The 13,084-nt window shown below is 35.1% G+C and overlaps 1 protein-coding gene across 1 annotated transcript; it reads right to left on the bottom strand.

Annotated features, from left to right (window-relative positions):
• Window positions 1–7,737: 7,737 nt before the first annotated feature.
• Window positions 7,738–8,233, bottom strand: LOC120366404 (large ribosomal subunit protein eL21-like). The gene has a single exon (XM_039475214.2). It carries the CDS (start codon window positions 8,228–8,230, stop codon window positions 7,748–7,750), a length of 483 nt encoding a protein of 160 aa, XP_039331148.1. The 5' UTR covers window positions 8,231–8,233; the 3' UTR covers window positions 7,738–7,747.
• Window positions 8,234–13,084: the final 4,851 nt, after the last annotated feature.

The raw sequence follows: 13,084 nt of genomic DNA on the forward strand, positions 1-13,084 counted from the left end.
TGAAAACTCTGCCCAGATAAAAACCCAAATGATTTTCTAAATATTGCATGTCTCAAATCTGTGTCTTTTTATGATTCCAAAATAACTGTTTAGTTAATCCAACTAGTCTGTCATTTACAGTGAATAGTTCAATAATTTATATAATGTGGATTAAAAACGAAGATGTTTTCTTGAATTTTTTTGTGTTCAACAGTTTCTTGTCTTTAAAAACCATAGACAAGCTAAGAAAAGCAAAGGCTTTTTTTAGTAGGAAACATACTTAGTAGTACTATGTGTAGCAACTATGTGTTTAGTAGTAATACACACAATTAACATTATGAATCATGTAAATTCATATGGACAGCATAATGTGATAGTAGTATCTGGAACTGAAAATTTTATAGTTACTAACTATAAGTCTTGCCATGGTTACTTACATTGTCAGATTTTTTTTTCCTTTACTGGATTTTATGAAACTGTAAACATGTAGCAAACGTATCTTTTTGTAAATAAGGAAAAGGGCTGGGTTGGAATGGGGCATAACTATTGGGCACTTAACGGGTTTTGTAAATTAGTGACATTAAACATCTTTCTACAGTATTATTCCACCATTGTATGCAGAAACTTTTGTCTAATTTGGTTCAGATCCCTATGCATTACTGGCCAACTCAAGCAACCTAGGTATTTGAAACAACCACACACTCTAGAGCAAGTCTTAGATTCAATCTCTGTCTATTCCTAATTATGAACACTTGGACAAGTGATGTATCTCTGTAATTCAGTTTCCTCACATCTGATATGGATAAAATCTCAGTACCTAACTCATAATACTGTTGTGAGAAATGATTTTGATAGTCAGATAGCACTCAGAACAGGCCCTGGTACTTACTAAGCTCATAGTAAGTGCTAGCTGTTATCACTCTTATTGTTATTCTATGAAAGGAGTAGCCTCCCAATAGATTTTTAGTCTGTGTCTTAAAATACGTGATAAATTCATAACTTTCACTGTATCTTGCTCCTTTGTTCCTTTCAACTCACACTGATTATATCTACTGTGTTCATCACTTAGATTACACATACATAATTTTTTATCTTTACATAAATACATAATTTATTTTTAGATCTAAGTTTGGCACTTCCTGATAATAATTCAGCCAGGCTTTTCTGGCACTACATCTTTAAACTGTGCGTTTTACCTTGATGATGAACCTATAAGTAACACTTCCTTAGAAATAAAACAACCACAAGCCAGGACTTGATAAATTCACTAAGTGGCAAATCAGAACATAACATATGGTGTGCTTAAAAGGAATATGTCTTATTAAGGTTAAAGATAGTGAGAGGCAGATTTGTGGCTCCTTCTACCCTAGATAGTGGTAATCACATCAGGTCATTCTTCAGTATCAGTTTTAAAATTCCACTTGTGTTCTTTAACTTTGAATTTTTTAAGTTGTCAATGTAATATATTAAAAATTAATGAGAACAAAATATTTAATGATAATTATATAATGATATATTTTAATTAAAATATGAAGGATCTAATAGACATACACAGAATATTCTACCTCAAAGCAGTAGACGACACATTCTGCTCAAGTCTCTACAGAACATTCTCCATGGTAAATCAAATGTTAATTCATAAAAAGCGACAACACATTTAAGAAGAATGAAATCATAGTATCTTTTTAAACACAATGGAATGAAACTGAAAATCAATAAAAGAAGAAAAAGTAGAAAATTCAGAAATATGTATGAAATAGATAATACACTCTTGAACAACCAATGGGTTAAAGAAAAACAATTAAAATAAAAAGTGAAAAATATCTTTAGATGAAGGAAAATTAAAATACAACATACCAGAATGTATGGAATGCAACAAAAGCAGTACCAAGAGAAATGTCTGTTGTAGTGACATCTTAATTTAAAAAGTAAGATCTCAAAACCTAACTTAAACCTCAGAGAACAAGCAAAACAAGAGCAAACAACTGAACCCCAAAGTAAGTAGAAGAAAATGAATAATAAAAATTAGAGCAGGAATAAATGAAACAGAGAATAGAAAGGCAATAGGAAAACACCAATGAAACTAAAAGTTAGCTTTTTGTAAAGATTAACAAAATTAACAATCCATTCATTAAAGTAACTAAGAAAACATAAATAGAATAACTAAAATAAAATCAGAAATAAAAGACCTCAAAAGTGATTGTAACATACTTTAATGAAGAACATGTTAACAACTTGAGCAACCCAGAAGAATTCTACAAAATGCTTAACAAATAACTAATACCAACAACCAATCCTAATCAATATTAAAAAAAAAAACTGAAGATGATGAAAGACATGCAAACTTATTTTATGAGTTGAATGTTACCCTGATACTAAAGCCAGACAATAAAATACAGTAAAAGGACAACTTAAATGTATTACAGATGGATGAATAAAAATAATGTGGCATACACACACACAGACGATGTAATATTATTTAGCCATAAACAAGAAAATTCTGCCATTTTTGACAACAGAATGTGAAGGAGATAATCTTCAGTGAAATAAACCAATCAGAAAAGGACAAACACTGCTTGATAATAATTACATAACATATATAAAATAGCCAAACACATAGAAACAAAGAGATGAATGGTGGTTGCCAGTAGCTGGTAGAAGGGGAAAATGGGAAGCTGCTATTTGTCTTAATTTGTTTGGGCTGTTATAATAGCATAAACTGGGTGAATTAGAAACAACAGAAATTTATCTCACAGTTCTGATGGCTGGAAATTGTAAGTTCAAGTCACCAGCAGATCCAGTGTCTGTTAAGGGCCTGTTTTTTGACTCATAAATTGTGCCTTCTTGCTGTGTCCTCACTCGGAGGAAAAGATTAGGAGTCTCTCTCAGGCTAATTTTATGATGGTACTAATCCCATCTATGAAGGCTCTGCCTTAATTAGCTAATCGCCTCCCAGAGGCTCTACATCTTAATATTATCTTGAAGTTAGGATTTCAACATATGAATCTGAGGTGAAAATAAGCATGATATAGTTTGGCTCTGTGTCCCCAACCAAATCTCATGTTGAATTGTAATCCTCACATGTCAGGGAAGGGAACTGGTAGTATGTGACTGGATCATGGGGGTATATTTCCCCCATGCTGTTCTCATGAAAGTGAGTTCTTATACGATATGATGGTTTTAAAATGTGATATTTTCTCCTTCACTCTCTCTTCTGCCATCATGTAAGACATGCCTCACATCATCTTTACCTTCTGCCATGATTATAAGTTTCCTGAGGCCTCCTCAAGCATATGAAACAAAGACACAATTAAACTTCTTTTCTTTGTAAATTACCCAGTCATGTAGTTCTTTATAGCAGTGTGAAAATGAACTAATAAGAAGCATTTAGTTCATTGTATTGTTCAATGGGTGAAAATTTTTAGTTATGCAAAATGAATAAGTTCTAGAGATCTACTGTACATTTTCTATAGATTGTATTACTGTATTGTACACTTCAGATTTAAGATAAATTTCAAGAGTTCATACAACCATCAGAATTTTTTTAAAATGCATACCTTCCCCAAATATACATGTTTAGTACTGATGTAATTTGGTTCTGTGTCCCCACCCAAATCTCATGTTGAATTGTAATCTCCATGTGTTCAGCGAGGGGCCTGGTGGGAGGTGACTGAATCATGGGGGTGGACTTCCCCCTTGCTGTTCTGGTGATAAAATTCTCAGCAGATCAGTTTGTTTAAAAGTGTGTGGTACTTCTGCCTTCACACTCTCACTCTTTCTTCTGCTCCACTGTGGTATGACATGCTTGCTTCCCCTTTCTGCCATGGTTATATGTTTCCTGAGGCCTGTCAGCCACGCTTCCTGCAGAACTGTGAGTCAATTATACCACATTTCCTCATATGTTATCTGGTCTTGGTCATTCTTTACAGTAGTGTGAGAATGGACTAATACAGAAAATTGGTACCAGGAGTGGGACACTGCTGTAAAGATACCTGAAAATATGGAAGCAGCTTTGGAACTGGGTAACAGGCAAAGGTTGGAACAGTTTGAAGGGCTCAGAAAAAATATAAAAGATGAAGGAAAGTTTGGAACTTCCTAGAGACTCGTTAAATTGTTGTGACCAAAAATGCTGATATTAATATGGACAATGAAGTCCAGGCTGAGGTGGTCCCAGATGGAGATGAGAAACTTATTCAGAACTAGAGTAAAGGTCATTCTTGCTACACTTTGGCAAAGAGAACAGAATTATTTTGTCCCTTCTCTAGAGATGTATAGAACTTTGAACTTGAGAAAGATCATTTAGGGTATCTAGTGGAAGAAATTTCTGTGCAGCAAAGCATTCTTGATTTGGTCTGGCTGCTTCTAAAATCCTATGCTCATTTGTGTAAACTAAGATATTACCTGAAACTGGAAGTTACATTTAAAAGTAAAACAGTGCATAGAAGTTTGGAAAATTTGCAGCTCGACCACAAGGTAGATAAGAAAAACTCCTTTTCTGGAAAAAAAAAATCCAAGCAGGCTGCAGAAATTTGCATAAGTAATGAGGAACTGAATGTTAATAGCCAAGACAATAGGAAAAAGGCCTCCAGGGCATTTTGGATACCTTCTCAGCTACTTTTCCCATAGCAGGCCTGGAGGCCAAGGAGGAAAAAATAGTTTTATGGGCCAAGCCTAGGGTTCCATTTCTTTGGGCAGCCTCCAGACATGGAGCCCTGCACTCCAGCCACTCCAGTTCCAGCCCTGGCTAAAAGAGGTCAAGGTATAGCTTGGGCCATTGCTTCACAGGGTGCAGACCCCCAGCCTTGGTGGTTTCCACGTGGTGTTGGGCCTGCAGGTGCATAGCAGGCAAAAGTTGAGGTTTAGGGACCTTCACCTAGATTTCAGAAGATGTATAGAAATGCCTGAAGTCTGCTGCAGGGTTAAAGCACTCATGGAGAACCTCCACTAGGGCAATGTGGAGGGCAGATGTGGGGCTGGAGTGCCCACAAATAGTCGCCACTGGGGCACTGCTTAGTGGAGCTGTGAGAAGAAGGCCACCTTCCTCCAGACTCCAGAATGGTGGATCCTCTGATTGCTTGTACCATGCACCTAGAAATGCCACAGACACTCAACACCAGCTTGAATAAACAGCCACAGGGCCTATACCCTGTGGAGCCAGAAGGGAAGAGATTTCCAAGGCCTTGGGAGCCCATCCCTTCTATCAGTGTGCCCTGGACATGAGACATGGAGTCAAAGATTATTTTGGAGATTTAAGATTTAATGAATGCAACTGCTGAGTTTTGGGCTTGCACAGGGCCTGTAGCCTCTTTGTTTTGGCTAATTTCTCCCTTTTGGAATGGGAGTATTTACCCCAATTCCTTTACCTTCGTTGTATCTTAGAAGTAACTAACTTGTTTTGTATATTAGAGTCTGGTAAGCAAAAGGGACTTGCTTTGTCTCAGATGAAACTTTGGACTTAGACATTTGAGTAAGTCCTGGAATGAGTTAAGACTTTGTGGGACTTTTGGTAAGGCATAATTGTTTTTTGAAATGTGAGAAAGACATGAAATTTGAGAGGAGCCAGGTGCAGAATAATATAATGTGGCTCTGTGCCTCCACCCCAATCTCATCTTCAATTATAATCCCCCTGTTGAAGAAGCTTGGTGGGAGGTAATTTAATAATTTGGGTGAACATCCCCCTTGCCGTTCTTATGATAGAGTTCTCAGGAGATGTTGTTTGAAGATGTGCAGCACCTCCCACTTCTCTCCCTATCTCTCTCCTGCTCTGACATGTGAAGACATGCTTGCTTCCCCTTCACTTTCTGCCATGAAAGTAAGTTTCCTGAGGCCTCCAAGCCATACTTTACTGTACAGCCCATGGAACTGTGAGTCAGTGAAACCTCTTTTCCTCATAAATTACTCAGTTTCAAGTATGTCTTTATAGCAGTGTGAGAATAGACTAATAAAAATACTGATCTCTTCTTAAATCAGCTTCCTTATTAACTAAATTGTGAAACCTTTAACAAACCACATGAAGAAGAAATTCTGGTGTAATTTGATTCTTCTTTTAATTTGACTTATTTCCAGTTTGTAACCTGAATTTGTCTTATCCTGTGTTAGCATCCCTAGAAAGGCCATTTATTTGCTGCAGGGTCCTTATAATTAAGGTCTTATTCTTTGTCAAGTCACCAAGTATCTTTTTGATCACCTTTACAGTGGTTTTGATTTTTCTAGAAATGCTGAATATGTGCATGATGTGTCTAGACTGTGTCTCTAGTTTACGCAGTCTATGACTTATATACGGTAGCTGTATTTTCTCTGCTGCAGCTAGAATTTTGAAGTTTGCTTTGATGCAATAGGCAGGATATTAGAAAAAATTGTTGGAGTCTATGATGAAAATGAATTGTCCTATAGCACTGTGAAACTTCCCGTGTATATCATTAAATATTCTTATGACAAGAAAAGCTTACATCATTACTGTTTTATTACTTTATAGTCAATATATATTGTAGATACTCTTGGTCTTTATAAATTTGAATCCATGCTCATAGATAGGAAGAACTGATATCGTGAAAACGACCATATTGCCCACAGAATTTTATATTCAATGCTATTCCCATCAAGCTACCAATGACCTTCTTCACAGAACTGGAAAAAAACACTTTAAACTTCATACGGAACCAAAAAGAGCCTTCATAGCCAAGACAGTCCTAAGCAAAAAGAACAAAGCCGGAGGCATCATGCTACCTGACTTCAAACTATATTACAAGGCTACAGTGTTCCAAACAGCATGGTACTGGTACCAAAACAGAGATACAGACCAATGGAACAGAACAGAGGCCTCAGAGGCAATGTCACACATCTACAACCATCTGATCTTTGACAAACCAGACAAAAACAAGCAATGGGGAAAGGATTCCCTGTTTAATAAATGGTGTTGAGAAAACTGGTTAACCATGTGTAGAAAGCACAAACTGGACCGCTTCCTAACACCTTACACTAAATTTAACTCCAGATGGATTAAACACTTAAACATAAGACCTAACACCATATAAGCCCTAGGAGAAAACCTGGGCAAAACCATTCAGGACATAGGCATAGGCAAGGACTTCATGACCAAAACACCAAAAGCATTGGCAACAAAAGCCAAAATAGACAAATGGGACCTAATTAAACTCCAGAGCTTCTGTACAGCAAAAGAAACAATCATTAGAGTGAACTGGCAACCAACAGAATGGGAAAAAAATTTTGCAAGCTACCCATCTGACAAAGGACTAATATCCAGAATCTACAAAGAACTGAAACAGATTTACAAGAAAAAAACAAACCCATCCAAAAGTGGGCAAAGGATATGAACTGACACTTTTCAAAAGAAGACATATATGAGGCCAACAAACATATGAAAAAAATGCTCATTATCACTGGTTATTAGAGAAATGCAAATCAAAACCACATTGAGAAATCACCTCACCCCACTTAGAATGGCGATCATTAATAAATCTGGAGACAATAGATGCTGGAGAGGATGTGGAGAAATAGGAACACTTTTGCACTGTTGGCGAGAGTATAAATTAGATCAACCACTGTAGAAGACAGTGTGGCGATTTGTCAAAGACCTAGAAATAGAAATTCCATTTGACCCAGCAATCCCATTACTGGGTATATACCCAAAGGATTATAAATTGTTCTATTACAAAGACACATGCACATGTATGTTCATTGCAGCACTGTTTTTTTGTTTTTTGTTTTTTTTAACAGTCCAGAGATCTTTTATTTTTTTTAACACCTATTATGCCATGAATTCATAGGGAATAGGTTCCAGCAGCTCAGGCTCCTTCCCATTGGTTCTCACAAAGCGTGCTTCTCTGGGTGGAGCAGGCTGGTGCTTCAGTTGGACCCAGGTACCTTTCTCTTTGGCTTCTTTCTTTTTCTGATCATTTTCCTTCACACGTTTTAGGAAGCTATCACGGCTCTTAGAGTGCTTGATGTGCTCAACATACACATTAATTCTCTTGGCAAGAATCTTGCCCTTAACTTGTTTGTTTACAACAAAGCCAACAGCATGCTGGGTAACATTGTAGACCCTTCCAGTTTTGCCGTGATAACATTTGTGGGGCATTCCTTTTTGAACAGTACCCATTCCCTTGATGTCTACAATATCACCTTTCTTATAGATTCGCATATACATGGCCAAAGGAACAACTCCATGTTTTCTAAAAGGCCTAGAGAACATGTATCGAGTACCTCTCCTCTTTCCCTTTGTGTTCGTCATTTTGGTGAATTACTGGAAGACGGCAGTTCCGGCCGAATAGAAAAGACCTGGAACCAACCCAAATGCCCATCAATGATAGGCTGGACAAGGAAAATGTGGCACATATACACCATGGAATGCTATGCAGCCACAAAAAACAATGAGTTTGTATCCTTTGTAGGGACATGGATGAATCTGGAAACTATCATTCTCAGCAAACTGACACAGAACAGAAAATCAAACACCACATGTTCTCACTTATAGGCAGGTGTTGAACAATGAGAAGACATGGACACAGGTGAAGTGGTTGGGGAGGGATAACATGAGGAGAAATGCCAGATGTAGGTGACGGGGAGATGGAGGGAGCAAACTGCATTGCCATGTGTGCACCTATGCAACAATCCTATATGATCTGCACATGTGCCCCAGATCCTAAAGTACAATAAAAAAAGAAGAAGATATAAGGAAAAATTGAGGGTCCATGCCTATAATCAGTCAGATTATACTAGATTTTTCTGCAGTCCAAACAATTCCAAAATATCACTGGCTTAATAAAAAAGAGATCTATTTCTTATTTTATGCAGCCATCTCTGAACTAGGACTCAGACTCCTCCATGTGTTAACAGCCTTAATAACCATTATAGCTACAAGTGACACATATTACACAGCTTACACAACATAAGCACATATTATACTGCTGCTCATATTTTATTGGTCGAAGCATGTCACATGGTTGTACTTAACATCAAAGAAAGGCTGAAGAGCAATCCTTTCTTGTGCCCCCCAAAAAGTGAATGGGAAATACTGAGGAGCATCACTATGTCTAATAAAATGTTCAATTGTTCATGTAAGAGAGAAATAAAAATCACATCATAATTTTAAAGCGCTGGGTCAGTCTCCTGAAGCAGTGTGTAACAGAGGGAAGAACAACCCTGCAAGTTTATGTTCAACCTCTGGAAAATTAGACCTTTAAAAATGTTTTATGAAGCTAAGAAGAGATGCTAATTTTCAAAGAACCCCAAGGACGTTAAAAACAAGAAACATGCAACCAAAATTTTAATTAAAGTGAGTTTAGATGTAGAAGGATGGCCTCCTGATACCACAGACACTAAAAGCCATGATTGAGGGCATTCAGAGCATAGTTTAACTATCAGAGACATAGGTGGAGTTGAAAGTAGTTAATGACATTGAAGACATAAAAACTCTTGCTGTGTCCTCGATTTCTTAGAATGAAGGAGGAGAACAATAATCAGGTTCTTTGTAAACACTTAACTCTCTGACCAGAGTTTAGGCATTTGATTCTTCCCATAACTGATGTAGCCTTTAAAAAAATACAAAAAAGAAAGAAAAAGAAATGCACCTAAATCACAATTCTTCTTCCCATATTAGCAGGCACATGAATGAGCACCTTCACCACATATTCTTTTCACTAAAAGTGTTGTGGTCACATCAACAACAGACCTATCTATAGTGAATGCAGTGAATCTAATTATTCTTAATCCACCTGTCTAATAATAACTAATGTTATGTAGCTTTCACCCAACCTCAGAACCTTAAACTCTGACCAAGGATTTTTCTGAGAAAACATTTCCAAATCATCCTATATGTGTCTGCATTGTCTTTGTGTTGATAAGTTTTGTGAACATCATTCAGTTAACATTTGAGATAATTGGTATAAAATTGTCTTTCTGAAATTTCAAACTTTCTTGGTATTACATTTTATCCATATAAAATATTAACCAGGTAGCAATATTAAATTTTAGGACATAGTCACACTAATCATATTTACCATAACAATCAATGTCTGAATAATAATTGTATCTCATTCATTTTGCCATTCTACCAAATAGTCCTACGCAAAATACGGTCACAGAAAAATACAGCAGGAAAATGAATAAATGAATGAATAAATGAATCAACCAATAAGCAGTGAATGAATACATGTTAAAAATAAGGGATTAAGCATTGCTACTCGATAATTCCAGAAATAATTATTTTATGTTTTAAATTTCACACTCTTTTGAGTAGAATGATGAAATCTCATCTCTAACTATTCTGCTTCATCCTGCTCAGGACATAAATCTTCCTTTTGTCCAGCATATCCATGCTGTATACACTATTCACCCATTAGTCATGTAGCAGCCATCTTCATTATCAGATAAACAATGTCATGATATCAACAGTTGCTTGCATTCAAGTAACCCTTATTTTACTTGATAATTGCTCCAAAGCAAACAAGTAGTGCTTCTGGCATATTATAATTGTTCTATTTTATAATTAGTTATTGTAGCCTCAATGCTTTCTGGCACAACATGTTGCCATTAATCAAAACACATTTCCATTTATGTCTTTCGTTCACAAATTTATTGGCTTTTCCACCCTAACTAAGCACTTAACCATGTGCTGTGATTGTAATTTTTGCAGTTTGAAGTGTAATAGTAAAAGTAGCTCAATTAGTTTTTTCCTTTTTCACAATCTGAAGATTTCACAATTTTAATTATGAATAGAAGATTGTTTTCACCGTGGATCTTAACAACCTCAGCAAATAACTGTTTTCATTTCCTTGCTAATATGAGAACCTTTGCCTTTTCACTTAAATAAAGCCCATTAGAGCTTCTCTTTGGCATCCAAATTGCTAGTATCACTGCTCTTATGCTTTGGTGTTATTATTAGGTAAACTAAATGTCACTTGAACACAAGCACTGTGAAAATCAACAGTTGATCTGATAACCAAGATGGCTACTAAGTGATGAATGGGAAGGTAGCTTATAAAGTTTGGATACTCTGGACAAAGGGATGATTCATTTCCGGGGTATAAAGAAGTGTGACACCATGAGATTTTATCATGCTACTCAGAACAGCATGTAATTTAAAACATGCAAATTGCTTATTTCTAAAATTTTTGATTTCATGTTTTTGAACCACTATGGACCACAGGTAACTTAAACCATGGAAGGTGAAACTGTGGATAAGAGGAAAATACCATATAAAATAATTCTATGAACAATGATATGTCAATAAATTAAATAACTTAGGTGAGATAAATAAATTTCTAGAAAGACAAAACTACTGAATCTAACTCAACAAGAAACAGCGAATCACCTAAGAAAAGAAAAACACTTAAGGAAAAATTAACAGTAATCATTCACTGACTCTTCCAAGAAATAGATGAGAATATTTCCCAAGCCATCAGATGAGAGTCACATGAGACAATATCACTGATATAAAAATCAAGCACACCACAAAAAAAGAGAACTAAAAACCAGTATTCAATATGAATATAGATGCAAAAATCCTTGAGAAAATGCTAACAAATCAAATTAAGCAACAGACAATAAGAATTGTACACAATAACCAAGTAGAATTTATCCCATGAATTCAAAATACAGCTAGCATTTGAAAACAAATTAATGTAATATACAATATTTATAAAATAAAAGGTAAAAGCTACATAATCATTTCAATTCCTGCAGACAAGCAAATAACATATGCCAGCATTCTCAAGTCAGTTGATAAATAACCTAATGTTTAAAAATAGGGATTACACCTGAAAGCTTAAGTAGTTCAGAAATATTTTCTCCAAGTTTTGATACCTGTGGGTCACATAATACTTTGGGGACATAAGAATCACCAACTTAGTGACTCCAGGAGGGAGAAAGGATGGCCAACTAAACAGTCAGGAAGAACTTTTCCCACTGACATAGATCAGACTGTTCAGTAAACTGGCATGCTTCAAACAAATCATCTGAGAGAATGCACTGAGAGTGGATAGGGAGATGTCTCAGATGCTAGGGCAGAAGGGGTAGGAAGCTGGAAACTTTGCAATCTCAAATTAAGAATAAGATCAGAGGTGAATGCCTGAAAAATACATGGTGGCTTTTTCTTTTTTTTTTAATTTGTCCACAATATCTGGGTTTTATAACCAGCATATGTTATTCAAAAAACATAAAGTCAGTTCTTAAAGTGAGACCTTCCTGTTGAACAAGCAATTACAAACATAAACAGTTATACACAAATTACAATAGGTTAATGCTTGTTTTACAAAGGTATTCATGTAATGAGAGTGTAATATAATATATAATAATTAACATCAGTCCTTTTTATGAATTATTCATATTTTCTAATTTATATGTGAAAATTTCTATTTCCAAAGTGATTTTTAAGTATTTTAATGACAAATATTAAAAATTTAAGAAAGTTTTCTAATAAATATAATATTTATTATATTCACAAATTTAGAATTATTCTGTTTTCTGAGCAAATTGTTATTGATTTTCATGAATAATCTCTTTTTAATTTGGAAATTCAATGTATAAGACTTACAACATAATTTGTCACAATTTGGATCTATTTACATATTTCTATATTCATCTATTAGTCAAATACTTGTGTATGTTCAAAGACACTCTTTTCCACTTTTTTGAATTTAATAATATTGATTGGACTTTTAAATTCAATTTAAGTAAAATACAATGTATGGAAGATATATATACATATGTCTTTCCAATTTACTTAATTCAGTTTATATAGGAGTATTTAGTTATATATATATATATATGTATATTTAGTATTTAATTATATATATGTAAATGGAATTAATTATATATAAACCAATTTTATTAAATTGGAAATACTGAAGGAATAATCTGCTTGCAGATATTCAAAAGTAGTCGTTTGAGAGATGGGAAATGGGGTATTTAGTAAATGATGCCTGACTATAAACTGTTTGGTTTATATTACTCTCTTATCACTCTTTATATTATATTTAAGGCATGCTATACATACAAGATGCTTATGCATTTTGAGGCTGACTACATTTTTATTTTGAAGCATTTAATGGTAAGTTGCTGTTCCTTAAATTTAATAGGTTCTTGA

This window comes from Saimiri boliviensis, chromosome 2, assembly GCF_048565385.1.
Source record: "Saimiri boliviensis isolate mSaiBol1 chromosome 2, mSaiBol1.pri, whole genome shotgun sequence".
Lineage (NCBI taxonomy): Eukaryota > Metazoa > Chordata > Mammalia > Primates > Cebidae > Saimiri > Saimiri boliviensis.